Source organism: Sorex araneus, chromosome X (genome assembly GCF_027595985.1).
Source record: "Sorex araneus isolate mSorAra2 chromosome X, mSorAra2.pri, whole genome shotgun sequence".
NCBI classification, from domain to species: Eukaryota; Metazoa; Chordata; class Mammalia; order Eulipotyphla; family Soricidae; genus Sorex; species Sorex araneus.
The window spans coordinates 219331503-219352294 of NC_073313.1; the positions used below are offsets into that span (position 1 = coordinate 219331503).

Below are 20792 nucleotides of genomic sequence, written 5' to 3' on the forward strand. Positions count from 1 at the left end.
GGTATCCCACCCACACGGCAGAGCCTGGCAAGCTATGTTACTGGTGCCCACTCGAGCAAATTGATGAGCAATGGGATAACAGTGATATAATGATACAAATGTAATATGTATTTTATATATATTTAATATGTGATCCCACAGTCCCACTTTTGAATATTCTGGCATTTTCCAAGAATTTGGTATTTCCCCTAAAGAATTAGGAATAGGCACTTGAATGGGTATTTGTACGAACATGTTCATATTAGATTTATTTACAGTAACTAAATCATTGAAGCAATCCCAAGATTCCATGATGAGTAAGCATCAATGAGTAAACAAAATGTGTTAATTAAGTGTATATTATTTAGTCCTTAAAAGTAAAAATACTATGACATATACTGTAACATATGAATTTTTACTGAACATATGAAATAAATAAGCTCTAAAGGGCAAAGATTGCATGTCTACAGCTATTTATGGTTCCCAAGTCAAAAGTAGGAGAGTGGGTCCCGTTGACAGGAAGATGAGGGAAATGGATGTAACTAGTTTCAGTTGGGGAAATGAACTAGGTTGTGTATGGATGTTTCTGGTTTATAAAGTTTATAAGAATATAATTTTTAAAAATAATTTTAAACAATGTAAACGTTTTAAATCAAGGAACTGTATACTGAACAATAGTTGTATGGTATACTTTCTCAAAAAAATTAAGTAAAAAATTAAGTTTCAGAAATATTTTTATTAAAATGGAGATTACATAATAAATTGTTCCAAGTATGATTTCATGTGAAAACTGGCAGATTGTTCTTTTACTTAGACACTTTATTCATTGATTAAATACAAAGAAAATGAATTTTTTTTTGTTTTAGAGAGACTGAAGATAGTTCCCGTGATACAAGTACTAACATATGTGAAGGTTTGAACTACATTTCTTAATTTAAATTAAAACATATTCAAAAGAATAGCATATTTGCTGCTTCTATAAATTTTTTAGTTATCAAATTAAAAATATTTTTCTGTGAGATTATGTATTTTTTGTAAAATTAATTCACACTATATAACTTAGGTGTAAAATTATGACACCCACTTGTATTAGAGCAACCACTTGCATTATCTGAATTGTTTCTAAAATTTTATTCATATTTTGGCAAAATTTAATACTTTTTATGAGAAATAGCAACAAAATAATGGTGTATTATGCAGTAGCTTATATTTGTAATTGAAATTACAAATAAGACAAAAAAAAATAAGACAACAATTTTATTTTTTGTCAAACAGTTTCTTTCAGTATTTATTCTTCCTGTGCTTAGCTATACCACTATTTCCCCCAAAGTCTTTTAAAATTAGATACAAAAATTTTTGGATTTTCTCATATTAGAATCTAGTTAGTTTGTAGTTAACTTCTTTTTTGATCAGTAGATTCCTTAGAATATTTTTAAAGATCTGTTTTGTTCTTTCTTGAAGCCTCAGAAAATCAATATGTCCTAATAGTAGGAGCAAATAGAATTTTATGTTAATTTATAAAGTGATCTTGAACTCAAATCAAAGATTAACCCTGACCCTTTTAAAATACCCAAATCCTTCATGGATTTACTTGTGAGGAGCACATTTTCTCAACTTGTGAATGGAAGTAAGTTTCAGTAAGAAAATTCAAGTAATTATGTTAAAATTCTTTGAATTAGATGTCATAACCAGAAGGTGTCAAAATAATAATTGATATGATTTTAAAATAATCAGTTGCTAAAGATAAAAATAAATCACTACTTTCACCACCCTCATTTTTATACGAGGAAATTCCAGCTCAGTTTTAAAGAATGACTTTTAGCTTCTTAGTGAATCATTTCTAGATGGCTCTTTAAATTTGTTACCTCATTCTCTCCATGACATCTCTTATTCCACCTATGAACTTACTATCTGATACATTTGTTTTATTGATTTTTTTCACTATATCCTGTAGAGTGCATGCTCTATAAGCAATATATTGGGTTTTTCCCTTAGGATTAAAATATTCAGGAGAAGGGGCCTTTGGTAAGATATATGAAAAAAATAAGAATAACTAGAAAGGGGAGCTGGGAAAGAGGTCAGACAAATTATCTATTTTTAATGTTGAGATTGTGGTACCCATTAAAGTTTTGAGCTGAGGTCACATTAGTAATGGGGTATTTAAGATGAGGTAAATGGAGAGGTCAGGGCTGGATATAAACATCTTAGATTCATGTTAAATAAATGTGTCTGGAGAGATAGTATGATGTTTGCCTTGCATGCAGCTGACACCAGTTCAATCCCCAGTACCATCAGATCCCCAAAGTACTGCCAAGAGGGATTCCTGATCAAAGATTTAGAAATAAGTACTTGAACGCAGAAGGGTAGGACCCCAATACACAAACACACATGCACACACACACATACACATGAACATGCACATGCATGCACACACACACAATATCTAACAAGTTACACATGAGTATGTGAATTTCTCAATTCCTGGAAATTTTTCTGAATATTTTAAATTTTAATTCCAATTCCTGGAAATTTTAAACTTTTTTTTACCAGGCCAAATTTCATAGTGTATTCAAAGACAGCTATTTAATTCAGAATCTTGTAAAATTAAAACTTAAAACTGCAGCCTCATTGATGAACCCAAGTACCCTTAGTCATCTAAAAGCAAAAATCATTTTAATAATGTGATGTATAGTGTTAAACATAGAAATTTTCAACCAACAACAAAATTTTAAATTTTACTAGTTTAACCAAACAACTAAGTTAAGCAGTTCTTATTACATTTGAATTTTTACTATAACATTTGAGATTTTACGATTACTATTCTTACTCAGGACCTATAGTGACCCAAAGTATAATTCAGAGAATTATCCCGTATATTAACTTTTGATTATTGTAAGTCTCTAAAAGTGTTCACGCATAAAATGTCTTATTTAGTGTCCCTGTGAAAGACAAAGAAAATTGTCTCATTCATATCTTGCATATGAGAAGACTAAGAAATTAGAGTTAATTTTTCAGCTTAGCTTCTATCAGTGAAATGGACTCAAACTCGGATTTCCTAACTCCCTAGCAGGTAAACTCTCTCCCTGGTGGGGTGTTTGTGTAATACACTAGCAATGTATTTTCCATGTCCTTGAAGTGAGTTTTTTTTTTTTAATGACATAATAACCTCTGGAAAGAATGTAATGTTCAGTTCTATATCAATACCACCAGATATCCTCTTGTTATTTTTTCAAAATAATCCTGATTATAAGTGGAAGTATTTTATAAAACTAGTACCTTTCTTTTTATTCCTGTAATTGACTTATTATTATCTAAGAAGAATAAAAGATTATTAGAGCTTAAAAAACCTCTTAGTTTATAGGGTAACTCCTTATTGTACAAATAAATAGTGAGGGCTATTAAAATAAAATAACTGCAGAGTTACAAGTTACTGAGTTAGAGTCAGCCTCTTCCATTTTAGTGCCACGGTATTTTTCATAAATCTTACATCTACAAGAAGGGTTATGACATTTCCAGAGTTGTAGGGATCTCATCTGTTTCAATTTTATTTACAAAGTCTATATGCTGAATAAAGAATAACTTGTATCTGCATGATTTCAAATTTAATGGAAAATAACATCATGCTTGTGTTGATACTTTTTATTCTCAGAAAATATATTAATGTTTTCCTCCCTCATCCCCACAGAATGTTGTCAGAAACAACAGGCAGATAATTTAAACGATGTTCAAGTAAGTATGTTTTTCAGTAGTTTCTAATTAGTATATAAATATTTCCGTTAAATATAACCCTGATTTCAGCTAAAATCGGGAGCTTGTGGTATAATTTGTGGGACATCAGAATACATTTGCCTCTTTATATTATTATATTACATATAATAATATAATACATATAATAATATAAACTTCATTATATTCTTCCCAGACAGACTTAGTTCTGGTAATCAAAAATAATCCCTGCACAGCTCTTCTACCCATAGGTTTAAGTCCTTGATCCAAGTGCTCTGAATAAATCACTATTCTCCAAAACAGCACCTAAATATGGTTCTATTTCTTGACTCTGATAATGATCTCTCTAGGGAAAATCCTAGAAAAAGTAAGTCACTTGGACATTGCTAGGCAGATAGATTCACATGTTGGACTTGATAAAGAGGGAATGGACTAGTCAAAATAGAAGTGACCTCCTACACCGGATTTTTTAAAAAATTCTGATGGCTATTTAAAAGCAATTTTCTAGGTTATACAATTATTCTCCAATGTAAAATCAGGAAATTTCCTTTTTCCTATTCTGCTGAGAAAATTTCAATTGCTTTTATAAGATACAGGTCCTCTTTCTTGCGTTTTATCACACTGTTTCTTAAATTTTATCACAAGTTTAAGAGCATCTCACACAAAAAAAAACCCACTAATTGCCAAGACATCTAATATCAGTCATTTTCAGGATTGGGTCTCACAGTTAATACTGATAGTAACTTTAAAAAACCACCAAAGATGCTGAATTAGTTCCTCTCTCAGCCTTAAGAATATAAACATCTATTTGCCAACCTTGGGGCAAGTATAGACTCTTTTTATTCTTCATCTTTTCTATCAATTGCTGGTTTTTCTATAGTAACATCGTGGTTTAAGACATTATTTAGTTGAGGAGCTGGAGCGATAGATAGCACAGCCGGTAGGGCATTTGCCTTGCATGTGGCCGACCCTGGTTCGATTCCCAGCATCCCATATGGTCCCCTGAGCACCGCCTGGAGTGGTTCCTGAGTGCAGAGCCAGGAGTAACCCCTGTGCATCTCCAGGTGTGACCCAGAAAGCAAAAAACAAACAAACAGAAAACAAAAGATATTATTCAGTTAAGGTCTGAGTATGGTGAACTAAGTACATTCCACCTTGTATCACTCAGTCTTTAAAATTAAAAATGCTGGATGTTTACTATGGATTCTCAAAAATAACTATGTGAATTTGGGTAGAAAACCCAAGATTCAAAGAGCAGCCAATGCCAATTTCCTATTTTTTTCTCCTTAAATTTTATAATGTTGGTTCATAGCAGTTTAGATTCCAGAATTGAATACAGAGAATAGATAAAATAAAGCTCTTAGAGAAATTCTCTGTGGGGTGGGATCTAGTTGAAGGAGAGAGGCCATTTCCACACTCCATCCCACTCTCTCCTATATTATTTCTGCCCCTCCTCTGTTGGCCCTGCCTTGATGAAGGTAATTTTCAGCAATGAAGACTACTAAGCAATTAAGAGTCAGAGAGAAAGTACTGGTATCTGACCAAAGGAATTAAGGAAAGAAGTTTATAAATCTGAAGAATATGCAGAACAAACTTGCTAATTTGTTTCCATGATTTCACTTGCTGTAAAAAACACGCTGATGGGCATGTGCACTCTTGGGCTCTCCGAGTGGCTCTGTCTCACCACCCTCGTTCGGTGCTCTGGAACCACTGTGTGTGGCTGTTGGTCAAGGGCGGTGACAGAGGAAGAAAGCCAAACTGGTTGCTCGATCAGTTTATTTCATTTTCTCTGTTTCTCTCCCGGTTCTGGATCTCTCTCTGGATCTCGCCCCCCAACCCACTCTTACAACCTAGTTAAATCTCTCCAGCATGAGGGGGTTGGGGCGTACACTTAGGTGTGGTCACAATCAATAGGGGTAAGGTTCCTTTCCCTCAGAGGATGCTTCTCCTAGGACTGATTTTCTTTCAGCAGGAGGATCCACCCAAGGGCGGAGTCCCATGAGTGTGTTTCTCCTCTCATCATCCAGCAAACATATAAGCATTTGTAATGTTAATCATTTTGTATGGACACAATAAGAAATGCATTAAAGCTTATAGAATTGCTCTCCTGAGGCCATCTTGATCTCAGACTACAGTGTGCAGGCCAGATTAGTCTTTCCTAGCCCTAGCAGGGTCCTAGTCTCATTGTTACTTTTGGATCATGACAGCATTTGTCCATGATCAAGCTTTTAACTTATAGTTAAGAATTTGGCACTTTGGCCAGGCCCATCTCGATGCCAGGGTAGCACATAACTCACCGCTTGCCCTGGATCCGTCTCGTCCCTTGTCGGGACCCTGCTTTTGGGGTGCTAGGAACTGAGGGCAACTGAGGCTTAAGTGGAGAAAGCAGATGCCCGGGAATGAATAATATTCGAAGCCAACTAAGTCCCAAGTTACTAAATCATAATATTGTCTTCTTGTGTCTATACAAAAAGGACATTGCCTTAAAGTAAATTATTCAAAAGGCATAAGGAGAGGAGAAAGTCAATATTAACTTATAACATAAGTTCAGTGTCCTAGGAAGGTCTGACCTTACAAATTAGCAGAGTCAGATTAGGGGAAAAGCTGATTAACTATTTTGGGGAAGAGCGCATAGAGAAGTGATTACACCTAAACAAAGGAATTGGAATGACTCGGGAGCACCTTGATGGGTGTGACTGGGGTAAGCCTAAACTCTGGGAAAAACCGGGACAAGCTCCTTATGGCAAGAGGGGAGATGACAAAGTGTAAAAAACTAAGGCACGCCAAGAGGCGCGTGCACTCTCGGGCTCTCTGGGCGGCTCTGTCTCACTGCCCGCTTTCAGTGCTCTGGAACCGCAGTGTGTGGAATGGATCAGGACGGCCGGTGGTCAAGGACAGGCGAAGGAAGAACAAGGACCAAGCTGGTTGCTGATTAGTTACCGTTTATTCAATCTTCCATCTTTCTCATCTCCGGCACTCCCAGCTCCTGCCTCTCTCAATCAACTGCAGCCTCTCTTGCTTCTCAGTCTCTCCTCCTACTTCTCTCTCCCACCTTGCCCTCTAGGCTACACCCAGCCAGGTAGCAAAATCAACATAAGAAAGCCCTTCCTGAGGGCAGGGCATTCCAAAGCCCTTCCTGACTCTTAAGGTTTTTTTTTTTTTTCTTTCCCTTAGTCCAAACACTTAGTAACATCTTAATACTAGTTATTTTTGTATGGACGTAGCAAGAGATACATTGAGGCTTGCAAAGAAGCTCTCTTGACAACATCTTGCCACAGTCTCAGACCACAGCACTCAGGCTAGATTAATCACTCCTCACCCTAGCAGGGTCCAAATCTAGTTATCACTGTTTGGATCATGACAACATTTGTCCATGATCAAGCTCTTAACTTATAGTTAAGCATTAGGCACTTTGGCCAGGCTCATCTCAGTGCCAGGGTAGCACACAACTCACCGCTTGCTCTGGGTCCATCTTGTCCCACATCGGGAGCCTGCTTTTGGGGGTGCTAGGAAGTAAGGGCAGCTGAGGCTTAGGTTGAGAGAACAGATGCCCAGGAGGAAAATATCATGTAGAGTCAAATGACTCCCAGGTTATAAAAGCATAGCATTTGCTAAGTCTTTCTGTGTCCATACAAAAAGGACATTGCTCTGAATAAACTATGCAAAGGACTCAAGGAGAAGAGAAAAACAATATTTACAAGTCAACAAAACACTAAGAAAGAAGCTACAAATAAACAAAGAGGAATGGGAGCACTGTAATGGGAGTAACCCAATAAACCTAAACTACCTGAGGCTATGTTATCCTACAACAAAGTAATGTCATCCTACAACTTGCCACTTTGCTATGCCCTGGCATGCATGCAATTCTGAGACAATAACCACAGGGTTCTTGTCTTCCGACCAGAAAAAAGAGCTGTGGGGGAATCAGGGGCCGGAAGGAAATTGTGGAGAGCAGGGACCTAAAATTTGAGTATTTGCTGCTGAGTTTCAGGGACCTTGAAGGAAATCTCAGAGAAATGTTGTAAATCTGACAAGAAGTTATAAAGACAAAAGACTCTGGGAACTATAGCATTAAAAATAACGTACATACAGAGATAATTTTTTAAAAAATTATGCATATACTTTGGAAAGTGAATTTTTGTTGAAAACAAAGCCACAAATGATACAGATATGGGTGGTGTGAAACAGAGTTCACAAATTACATAAGGTAGCAAAGCACAAACCTTATTCAGTTGATTTTAATTGATTTTAGAATTTGATAAGTTATTTAAGATTCCGAGGATATGATTCAAATTCACTCAGTATTAAAAAACCTAAGACAATATCTAGAACTTTAAAGAAAGAACAAGAGATACCAACTTCAATGTAGTCAAAATTTTGAAGTTTTCAAAATACTCTAGTCTAATGGGATAGTAGATGTTCTCTGCAGAATTTACGTGGATCTACTAATCTCAGATGTATGGAACAACTATTTTTAGACCAGAGAACCTCAACTCTAATTCTCACACATTAGAGTCGTATGTGTATTTCTACTTCACCCACCTTCAGGAATTTAAATTAGAATTCACAACTTAAAAAACATTCCAAAGATACCTATTATGTAGTCAATATTAACAATTAGCACTTAATCTGCAATTAGTCTGTTTTGGTTCATTCCACAGATAACCTGCTTTAAATTTTAATGTATCACTGTAATAGTAATATAGAGACTGTTTCAAATAATCTTAGAGGAAGAAGCATTAAATCCTTACAAGGATTATGCTGTACCTAATTATATATATCATAAATACAATATATAAATAAATATAATGGCATAAAACATTATACTATATAGTTATATAATTTATATTATGTGCTATATTAATGATAAATACAAAAATTATGATCATCAATGTTATTATTAAGAAATATTGTAATGTTGTAATATTGTAATGTTGACTCTATCAATATAAATCAGACATAATACTAATTTTCTTTATATAATCTGTACATATGTAGGTCTGTCTTCATGATTATTTATACTTTCTATTCCATTGGAGGCTATGTTATACTTTTTGGGAAGCTGCTACTTCTGCATTTGAAGAGGTAGTGAAGGCCAGCAGAGCAAAACCACTTTCTGAGTCATGGTCTATCAAATTTTCACATAACCTGTTTATTACTCCACACTTGCAAATGGCTTAGGATTATTTTGTAGAAAGAGAATTAAGAGTTGGGGCCAGAGTGATAGTATAGCAGATAGAGCGTTTGCCTTGCACACAGCCAACCTGGGTTCGAACCCTAGTATTCCATATGGTCCCCCAAGCACCACCAGGAGTAATTTCTGAGTGTGGAACCAGGAGTAACCCCTGAGCATCACCGGGTATGACCCAAAAAGCAAAAGATAAAAAGAGTAAAAAAGAAAGAAAATTGAGAGTATATAGTGAAACTTCACTTCCCTTTTTCCCTTATAACAATTCTTAGAAAATAATGCATTATTTCGTACCCATTCTGATTCAGGCAAAGAGGGTGAGTATACAGGTTGACATTTTTATGACTTGCGATCATCATTTTATGGTCATCAAGGTCCATATCCATGATGATGGTCAAAATTGGCAAAAAAGTGTGAGACTAAAGTCAAAGAACTGTTGTCAGATTGCGGCTCACCATTATTAATTATGTAAGATGTTTCTATTGCTGTATTTCTGTACCACTGTCATCCCGTTGCTCATCTCTTTGCTCAAGTAACGTCTCCATTGTGAGACTTGTTACTGTTTTTGGCATATCGAATCAAACCTGGGTCCGCCGCGTGCAAGGCAAATGCCCAACCCTCTGTGCTATTGCTCCAGCCCAAGTTGTTCCTATAGTCTCATCATAGGGGCCGGAGTGATAGCACAGCGGGTAGGGCGTTTGCCTTGCACGCGGCCGACCCGGGTTCATTCCCCGGCATCCCATATGGTCCCCCAAGCACTGCCAGGAGTAATTCCTGAGTGCAAAGCCAGGAGTAACCCCTGAGCATCGCTGGGTGTGACCCAAAAAGCAAAAAAAAAAAAAATATATATATATATATATATATAGTCTCTTCATATTTCTCAGATTTTCTAAGTAATCTTTGGTGCACAAAAGATAGTTAATTGGCTTAAATTGCCTGCCAAGCAAGCATAAGCTTATGTGTTCAAACTCTGGTGATACCCCTGTGTATGGAAGAGATCCTGACAACTCTGCCATCGGTTTCATTCTCAAGACAGAAAAATGCCTACAAGTTGTCTCCGTGGTTTAAGAAGTTTAATAAGTTCCCTGGGCAAGCATGAGACAGGGTTTATTCCCTGGTGTCTTAAGTATTAAGGATTAATCCTTTATCTATGATTCTAGAAAATGACCAATATAGTTTTTTAATTTTAAGAATGTGAGTGTTCACCAAAAGACTTAAGTATTCTTCTTTATATTAACAGTTTGTCACTCTCTTTGGAGGAAATGAGAAAGTTATTGGTGGTATGTATTCCTCAAGAGGTTTTACAGGTACAAAATGCACTATTCCCTTAACGGTTCATATGATGAAGATCTCAGTTTCATCATTTTTAATGAACTATTTTTTAAATCATTTTTACTAGAAAGAGAGAGCAACTTCTTCCTTGCACTATTATGTCTATCCATATGAGTTATAATAATACTCTTACTACTATTTGGTATCAATTTCACTTTATATAATAAGCTTATTGTGTTCTCTATTTTGCCTCACCAAGAAATAAACTAATCTTTGTGGGAAATTAACTATGACCTTTATATGTGAAAAGGAAAGCAACTATCACTAAGAGGCAGAGAATGAAAGTAATGTCATTGGTCACTCAATTTCACCCCATAGCCACAAAACTCCAATACTAGCAATTAAACACAAATCTACCTGACTTCAAAATTAAGACTTCAAACTTAAAACTTGACCATACTTGACATACCCAAATGCTCACAAGACTCAATAGCATAAGTGAGACAGCTGTGCTATTCAGGTTCAGTCAGTGGCAAGTGGAAAAGTTACTTTTCCAATTGAGCTCTTAACACTTTTCCAAAGGAACTGAAAATGGAAACTTTATGTAAAAATTTTTGACTTTAAATTGCTATTGAGTAAGCACAGCTTTTGTAAAATAAAACATGCCCACCTATTTTACCCCATGCTGGTATCTTTGTACAAACCACAAAGCCTTAATAAAAAAAAATAATAATGAAAATGAAGATCAAGGACCATCTGCGATTTCCCAGTCAACAAATGGAGAGCTCTGAGGGCTCAAAAGCAAACCTCTGACATTTATCCAGAATATTTCACCACTCTGCACTGTGGTTCCACAGTCCAGTCACTGCATCCAAGAAAGAGGTCCACATTAGCCTGGACCAAGGGTAACTATAGTGTGCTGTGAAACAATACACACATAAACACACACACACACACACACACACACACACACTCTTGACTCTGGGGATGAGTTATATGTAAACTTGTAACCAGAAGTGATAGTCACAGAGCTTGAGAAATATGCAGGCATATAAACTTTATCACTTTCACTCTCTGTGAACTTAGGTAGCTCACCATGCCAAGGTTCACTGTCCATAAAAGGGAGATGATGTTCTTTCTATAAAAAAAATTAATGAGGGGCTGGAGTGACAGCATAGCGGGTAGGGCGTTTGCCTTGCACGCGGCCGACCCGGGTTCAAATCCCAGCATCCCATATGGTCCCCCAGGAACCGCCAGGGGTAATTCCTGAGTGCAGAGCCAGGAGTAACCCCTGTGCATCTCCGGGTGTGACCCCCCCAAAAAAAAATTAATGAAAGGTTCAGATCAAAATAATGCTTGGGAATATGTTGAAAATGCATGAAATATTCTATAAATATCAATTTATGATTTCTAAATTATCAGTTTGTCATGAGTATTATGATTATAATTTCTAATAAATTCCCATGGTTTTTTTTTTGTTTGTTTTATCCATAGAAACTTCAAGACCTAATGTTCCCAAGCAAGGCTCCAAAATGCTGGCAAAGGTATCTTCAGCTCTATCAAGGGTGTTTAGTCAAACTAACACCAATATCCCCAAATCTTCATCCCCCCACCAAGATGAAAATTAAAGTTTTTATACTTAATACAACTATTCTCATATCACTTACAAAATAAAATAATATTTAAAGCATAAAAGAGTGTCCTATAGGTAATTCTCATAATAATGAACAACAAAGAAGGAAGTATTAAAGAAACTCTTTTCTTTTTATATTTCATATACTCCACTGGGCATGCAAAATATTTGATAAATACTGGAGACTGAAGAGAGCTCGATAAAACATGTCCATCTTCTTTACCCCATGCTGGTATCTTTGTACAAACTACAATGGATTGAGTGAACACTTTGGGCTGAGTGCATAAGTCAAAATTCAATGCCCTGAACGGCATAATATTAAAGCACCATCATATCATTAAAATTGGTATCATTTCAAATTATGTTATAAATTTAGGGTTTTAAATCTTACCTTCATAGTATCTAGAAATAACATGCCCAAAAAATTAAAATGAAGAAAAAATCACGTTATTTCTGAAAGAAAAATTAACAATACACAAAAGGAGACAGTGGTAGAGAAAATTTAAAATTAAAAAGCATAAGAAATTAACAATGGGAAAAACTGTATCAGTAATTATTTTAATGCAATTTTATTAAACTTTCCAAAAGCAGTTTGTTAAGTCAAAGCAAGCATAATCTAACTATTCTGTCTGTAGACAACTCATTTTGGACATAATAGTGAAATCAGCTAAAGGAATACAAAAACGTAGTAGATTTCAATAAATAGTTAAGATACCTGGGATTGCTACATTGTATCAGACTGGAAAGATTTTGACTTAAATTTTTACAAGATATCATCATAATTAAAATGATGAAAATGTCAATTCATACACAATTTTAAAAAACAGTGTGTCTATATTATGTAATTATTTAAAGTATGTAATTATTTAAATTGCTATAATTGCATAGCAATACATGAAATATAATTATTATAAACATATAACTAATGATAGATCCCTGAATACATGAAACACACATTGATAGAATTCAAAGGAAAATAGTTATCAATAAGTTGAAGTCTTCAATATATTGCTTCAAATGGTGAAATTTGTTTATTATAATAGAACTTTAATAGAGAAAAGATCAATAAACAAAAGAGTTGAAAACATTAATTCGTTAGACTAAACACAGCAAACGCTTAATTGGACAGTAGCATAATACATATGTGTAACAAAGATCATTATTCAGACTAGGCCACAAACTAGGTACAAAGCAAAACAACTTTTTAGTTTTTTCATTGACTGAAATATTGTGATTTATAATACTATTAATGATTGTTTCATATGTACATAATTCCAACACCATATCCATTTCTAATGTAATAAACTCCATCCCCTAACTCCCTCCTAATACCCTTTCTTTTACCTCCCTCACTGAATTCTGTGGATAAATTCTCCCTTTGAGCTGCCTTTAGCCTTTAATTGCTACCTCACTGTGTATCTAAGATCCACGTATGAAAAAGCATTCTATGTCTAACACTGCCCTTCTGACTGACTTCACTCAACTATCTTCTAGTTTAATCCATGTTGCAGCTAATGGCATGGTTTTGTCCTTTATTACATCACATATATATGTGTCCTTCATTACATTACATATATGCACATATATATGTGTATACATACACACATACACACCATATCTTCTTTAAAAAAATAAATTATTAGTGAATCACTGTGAGGTACAGTTACAGACTTACAAACTTCCATGCTTGTATTTCAGGCATACAACGATCGAGTACCCATCCTTCCACCAGTGCCCATTTTCCACAACCAATGTTCCCAGCATCCCTCCCACCACCCCCACCATGTCCCCTCCACCCTACCCTGCTTCTGTGGGGCATTCCTTCTGTTTGTTTGTTTGCTTTTTTATTTTTTGCGTCATATCCATCAATGCATAACGGTTACTTCTGACTCACGCACTCAGGAATTACTCCTGGCTGTGCTCGAGGACCATATGGGATGCTGAGAATTGAACCTGAGTTGGCCGAGTTCAAGGCAAACACCCTACCTGCTGTGCTATCACTCCAGCCCCTAGGGCATTCCTTTATGCTCTCTCCCTTCTTTTGGGTGTTGTAGTTTGTAATAGAGGTATTAAGTGGTCATCGTGTTTGGTCTATAGTCTACTTTCAGCATGCATCTCCCATCCTGAGCAGGCCATCCTAGTACCCTTTACTTGGTGGTCCCTTCTCTCTCTGAACTGCCTTTTCCTCCAGCATGTGAGGCTGGCTTCTAAGCTGTGGAGTAATCCTCCTGATACTTATCTCTACTATTCTTGAGTGTTAGTCTTCCATTCTGTTACTTTATATTCCACAAATAAGTGCAATCTGTCTCTGTATGTCCTTCTCTTTCTAACTCATTTCACTCATGATACTTTCCATGTTAATCCACCTATATGCAAATTTCATGACTTCATATTTTCTAACAGCTGCATAGTATTCCATTGTGTAGATATACCAAAGTTTCTTTAACCAGTCATCTGTTCTTGGGCACTGGGTATTTTTTCCAGATTGTAAACAGTGTATTGTAAACAGCTATTATAAATAGTGCTGGGACAAGGAGCAAGCCGGGGGTGGTGCTTGAGGATGGCACGGGGGCAGACAGGATGGTGGTCCATGTTATATCTTCTTAATCTGTAGTTGAACCTTTGGATTATGCCCATGTATTGGCTATTATATAAGGCTCTACCATTACCATAGGTGTGCATATATCCTTTAAATTTAACAGGTTGTGTTTAGGTGGTAGATGACAAGAATTAGTACTGCAAATTATGCAGCTACTAGTACTGCTAGTAGCAATAGGAGTTCTATTGCTGTTTTTTTGAGAAATTTCCACATTGCCCGTGTAAACCCCAACTCACAGGCTGTCTAAACGCCTTTTGCGAGGGGATTGCATATTAACAGATGTTCATGGGCTCTCCTGGTGACTCTCTCTAACTGCCTGCATTCAGTGCTCTTGAGCTGCTTCTCCATCTGGGAAGACTATTGCCTTGAATGGACAAAGGATGCATGAGGGCCCAAGCTGGTTGCTGATTAGTTGCCATTTATTCAATCTCTGCTCTCCCAGCTCTCTCCAACCCTCTTTCTCTGTCTATCTCACTCTAACAGCGCAATTCTTTCTTCCTGCTGCATCCATCTCCTCTCTCTCTCCCTTTCTCTCTCTCTGTTGTCTCTCTCCTCTTCTCTCCTTTCTCTATCCTTCAATACCCCCCTTTCTCCCAGCAGCTGCTTTTTCTTTCTCTCTCACCAGAACCCTCCAGCCACGCCTCCCCATGGAAAGCGCAATAAAAACTGTTTTTCCAGTCCTCCCTACCACCTGCAGCCCACAAGGGCAAAACAACCTTCAAGGTGTGGTTTCTCCTCTCCTTAGACCAACAACTTAATTAACATCTTTAATTCTACTTCCTAATGTTTACCATTCTGTATGGATACAGTAATAGATCCTTTCAGGTTTGTAGAGTGACTCCCCTGGGGACGTCTCACCACAGACTCAGATTACAGTGCTCAGGCCGTATCAACCATTCCTAACTCCAGCAGGGTCCAAATCTAGTTATTGCTTTCTTGATCATTACAGAATCTATCCATGACCACGCTCTTTACTTATAGTTAATCAATTGAGCACTTTGGCCAGGCCCATGTCGATGCCAGAGAAGCTCATAGCTCACCACATGACCTGGATCAATCCAATCCCTCGTGGGGACCCTACTTTTGGGGATCTAGGAAGTAAGGGCAGCTGAGGCTTAAGTTGAGAGAGCAGAGGTCCTGGAGGTAATATTATCTGGAGTCAACTTCCAAGCCACAGAATTGTCTTTTTGAACTGTCTTCCAGTATCCATACAAAAAGCAATGGCTCTGAAATAGTTAATCATGCAAAGGACATTAAGGAAAAGAGAAAGACAATATTATAAGTCAGAGTCTGATCAGAAGACAAAGGTAATTTTCAAGTCAAGTGGCAATCAACAAACACAAGCTCCCAGTGGCCAAGGAGGAAGGGCAAACCAACATTATCCTATAAAGGTTGAACTAGACAATATTCCCACCAACAGTGGATGAAGGCTCTGTTATCACCAAAATAGTGACTGTTTCCAGACTTCTTGTTATATGCCATTTGCATATATTGAGATTTAATCTGAAATATAATCTCAGTGTTTTGATTTGTACTTTCCTAGTCATAAGTTACAACGACCACTGCTTCATATGACTTTTGGACATCATTAGACTTTGTTGAGTTTTGTAAGTGCTTTATAGATATTATCTCTTTTCTGATGTGTTGTGTGCAAACATTTTCTCATTATAATAGGATATCTTTTTATTATAGCTAATAATATTTTGCTGTGTGGACATTTTTTAATTCAATGTTCCATGTTTGTCTTTGTTTTGCTTGACTTTGCCTCAGTGTTCATTCTGCTGAAGGCACTGAATTTTAAAATACATAATCAGCCACAGTTGTTTTGTCTTTGTTGATCATGAAGATGTGGTGCTACTCTCTGTAAGAAAAACTGGAAAATTTACAAGCATGTATCAAGACAAACACTAACAAATATGTTAAAAGAAATATAAAAAATATTAGAAACAATTTAAATAAATGAAACTAATGACACAACATATCAAAACATATGGTGTGTATCAAAGGCAGTGTTCAGGAGGAAATGTATAGCTGTGAAAACATTTAAAAAGAAATGTTTCAGCCCCCACCCCTACTCCCAGCACTACGAGTGTGACCATAAGGGCCCCTGATACTGAAGGTCCTGAGCAGAACCACATCCTCTGTGTCTAGCATTGAACCACACAATTTACTGGGAGTGATCCATGACTGATTCCCTAAGCACCACCTGGAGCGTGTTTCCCAATTAAAGGAATGAAAAAAAAAATAAATTAGCTTACATGTGCAATTTTCAGGCATAGGAAAAGAAACAAACTAAACTCAAAGATAACAATGACATGATAAAAATAATAACATTTATGAATTCAGAAGTTTTTTAATCTTTCAAATTATGATTACTTTTATTGTTGTAATTTAGATTTTGGTCCACACCCAACAGTGATTAGGGCTCTCTCCTGGCTCTGTATTCAGAAATTAATCCTTGCAGTGCTGGAAGACCACCAATATGAACCCTTGATGTTGGGTTGGCCAAGGGCCTTACCCACAGTAAGATAAATCTCCAACCCAAAGTTGCGGTTATTTTTCAAAGATGAATAAAATTTATAAGCTTCAATTAGACTTGAAAAATGAAAACAACATGTCTTTCAAACTAATTGGGAAAAATGATAAATGCATAGGGTGGACTATTTCTCAGTCATCAGAAGGAATGAAAGCTTGATAAGTTGTACAACATAAAACCGAACCTGGCAGTCTAAAGGCACTAAGGCTCACTGGGACAGGAGAAGGCAGCAGCGAAGCTACCTGGCACAAGCCCCCCATGTTCTCTTCCTTGCTGCTGAGAGCAGTTCCAGGGAACTTCTAGTCTGTGTAAACCTGGGCGTAAACCAGCTACTCATCCTCTGCACAATGGCCCACCTGCCCTCACTCCTAACTCCTGTCACTGACAGCCTGAGGATGGAGCTGACCAAATTACTCCCACCCACCAATCAGGATACAGGAAGGAGATAAGATGGAGGTCACCTGGCTTTCACAGTGCAAAGGATGTCCAAGGGGGTACCCACTATATGAGATAAGCGATGCATGAAATTTACCTGTAATATTTTGGGGTCCATTTTCTTTAGCTATGTAAAGCAACCCACTTATTATACAGAATCATGAAAAGGCCCATGCATAAGACAAAATATCAAAACAAACTTGGTTGACTAAAATTTTCAGCAGTTAGTCTCAGATATTATAGATAATCCACTTGAAAATATATAACAATTCCTCCCCCCGATGGCTAAAAACACACATACACACAACTTTGGGGAGCCAGAGTGACAGTGTAGTGTATAGAGCACTTGCCTATATGACCCAGATTCTATCCCTGGCACCACATATGGTCCTCTGGGAGTTATCCCTGAACACGGAGTCAGGAGTAAATCATGCCACCAAATTTTATTAAAAAAAAAAATACTTGCCATTTACCCCAATACTGGATTTCACCAACTTCAGGAAATTGAGACCATCTACCTTTAAACTTAGCAATACAAAAAAAAAAAAGATGTTATCTCCAATCCAGAAATCAATTTTATTCTAGTTCATTATGTTAGCACAAAAATTCTGGTGGGATGGGGGGGCGGGTCATCAGGGAAATGATGATTTTGAAGACATGCAAATGTCCATTGCACAAAATGGTTAAAGGACAACATATTAGACAATAAAAATGCAAAATAGTAAAAAAGGGTTATGTCTTTTAGTTATGTATTGCTCCCAGATGTATTTCTCTGAAACTTGAGGACTTTCACAATAAATGGCACTAATAGTTTTACTCTTTTTCCCCCCAACTTAACAATTTTATTGTAAGTCAGGAATTCTGTAATTGCAAAGCGGTATTATTTCAATTATGCTCATTTTGCACTTGAAATCTATTTGTATGATATTACTTTAAACAAAATACCATTTAGGAAGTATATATAAAATCTGAGTAATTTACAGTAAGAATTTTCTAAAGTTTGCTAAAAATTTATTTTGTGTTATATATATTTAAAAATTTTAAAGTTCACGTGTATGATAAAGTCTCTTACAGAAACATTAAAAATGGATGAACTTGCTGTATTCTTTTTCAGTACAATAGCTTTATTCTCTTTTTAAAAAATTTATTGAGCAGGTATTAATAATCTTTAAATTATGATTTTGCTTAACTATTCTCCTTTCCTTATGACCTTTTTATTTATATGGAGAAAAATACCACAAAATTTAATGAACAAAAGAGGATATATTGCTTATAGTACCAAATGCTCAAAAATGGGAAATCTTAGATTTTCAGATGCCTTTCATAATTAGTTCAGTCGGCTAAGTATTGCCCTGGGTTTCCTGAGCACCATTTGGGAGGATCCCCCCAAATTATAATAAAATAAAAAAGTAATACAATTTTAAAACTTAAATTATAATACTATAATTTAAGAAAATTTCTACAAGTTCTCATTTTTTGTTAATCTAATTAAATTTTATCCTGAAGTGAGGGCAAACACTACGTGATTTCTATTCACTGAAATTTACTAAGTTGCATTCTTAGCTTAGATTGAGTCTATCTATGTGGCTATTTCATATGTCCTTGAAAAGAATTTGTATTGTGTTAAAGATGAAGCATGTATGCCAATTATATCAGCTAAATGGTGTCATTAAGTTCACATTATTTTTAGGAGATAAATTATATAACTTGGAGACGTACTAAGAATTTCAAGGGATAAAAATAATATGTTAAGGAAGCATTAATGTTGTTGAAGTCTATCTCTTGGAAGAGTTCATTTCTTTTGTGGCCAGAGAGGTGGTTCTGGAGCTTGCCAGGTTTGAACCCAGGTACTCTCTAGTGCACCAATCCCAGCCCAAAGTGATCCCTGAGAACAAAACAAGGAGTAAGCCCTGAGCACAGCTAGGTCTAGGCCTAAATTAAGTCCCCCTCTGAAAGAAGGGTTTGTTTCTTTTACATCCATGTCAATATATTATTTTATTGTGGGATAAATTGCTCCCAATGAACACAGAGGCATCCTTAGAGAATACTGCAGCATGTGTTCAGAAAGATCTAAAAGACACAGGAGAGTAGTAATGACTTTCACTATCATTTTCTACTATAAATCATCTGCAATTAATCTCAAAAAACTTAAAAGCTAAGTTAAACTGCAAGAAAATGTAAGCTTTCTTAAGAAATGTAAGTTTATAACCTGATGTTCTTCAGTGCCATGAGTAGAATCGCACCAAACATTTCCTGAACTTCTGCTATAGTTTGGGTTCTATAAATAGTGATAAATTAATACAAGAATAATTAAAACAACTTATAGTCTTTAGTTCAATAACACATTTAAGGAATGCATATTGACTGGCAGTGGCAAAACTGTGTAATGAGTGTATGACCAATAATGCAAATGAACAAAAACTGAAAGATAGATTAAAGACAGGTATAAAGGTGCCAGATCACATAATTTTTATGTTCTAAACATTCAGTTCTTCTTGTTTCCAGAAAAACATATTCACTGTCACTGTCATCCCATTGTTCATCAATTTGCTTGAGCAGGCATCAGTAACGTCTCCATTGTGAGACTTGTTACTGATTTTGGAAAAAAAGAGAGGGAAATTTATTTATGTGTACTACTAGGATTTAAATAGAGTAATATCACAGTGGGTAGGGTGTTTGCCTTATGCGTGGCTGAACAGGTTCAATTCCTCCGTCCCTCTCCGAGAGCCCAGCAAGCTACTAAGAGTATCCCACTGGCACGGCAGAGCCTGGCAAGCTACCTGTGGCATATTCGATATGCCAAAAAATATACTAAAATATTTAGGCAAGAAAAAGATATTAAGAGGATCCAGATAGGAAAGGAAGAAATCAAACTCTCACTATTCGCAGATGATATGATACTATATCTAGAGAATCCTAAAGGCCCAACCAAGAAACTCTTAGAAACAATAGACTTTTGTACAGTAAAGTCACAGGCTATAAAATCAATACCCAAAAGTCCATGGCCTTCCTATATGCAAATAATGAGACAGAGGAAAGAAACATGAAAAAAAGCAATCCTGTTTACATTCGTACCCCAGAAAATCAGGTACCTCGGAATCAGCTTAACTAAGGAAGTAAAGGATCTCTACAAAGAAAACCATAAAACACTAATCCATGAACTAAAAGAGGACATGAGGAAATGGAAACATATCCCCTGCTCATGAATAGGGAGAATTAACATTGTCAAAATGGCAATACTCCCCAAAGCATTATACAGATTCAATGTAATCCCTATAATGTAATCCCCATTCTTCAAAGAAATGGATCAAGCAACATGAAATTCATATGGAACAACAAATGCCCACGAATAGCTAAAGCAATTCTTGGGAAAAAAGACAATGAGAGGCATCACCCTCCCCAGCCTTAAACTCTATAACAAAGT

General features: G+C 36.2%; 1 protein-coding gene across 1 annotated transcript in view; it reads left to right on the top strand.

Annotated features, from left to right (window-relative positions):
* Positions 1-11793, top strand: part of FSIP2 (fibrous sheath interacting protein 2) — a 102102-nt gene extending 90309 nt beyond the window's left edge. Inside the window, exons 15-16 of the mRNA XM_004601382.2 lie at positions 4056-4072; positions 11660-11793. Of these exons, the coding sequence (XP_004601439.2) occupies positions 4056-4072; positions 11660-11793 (151 nt within the window). The remainder of the gene's footprint in view (positions 1-4055; positions 4073-11659) is intronic.
* The last annotated feature ends 8999 nt before the right edge of the window (positions 11794-20792 follow it).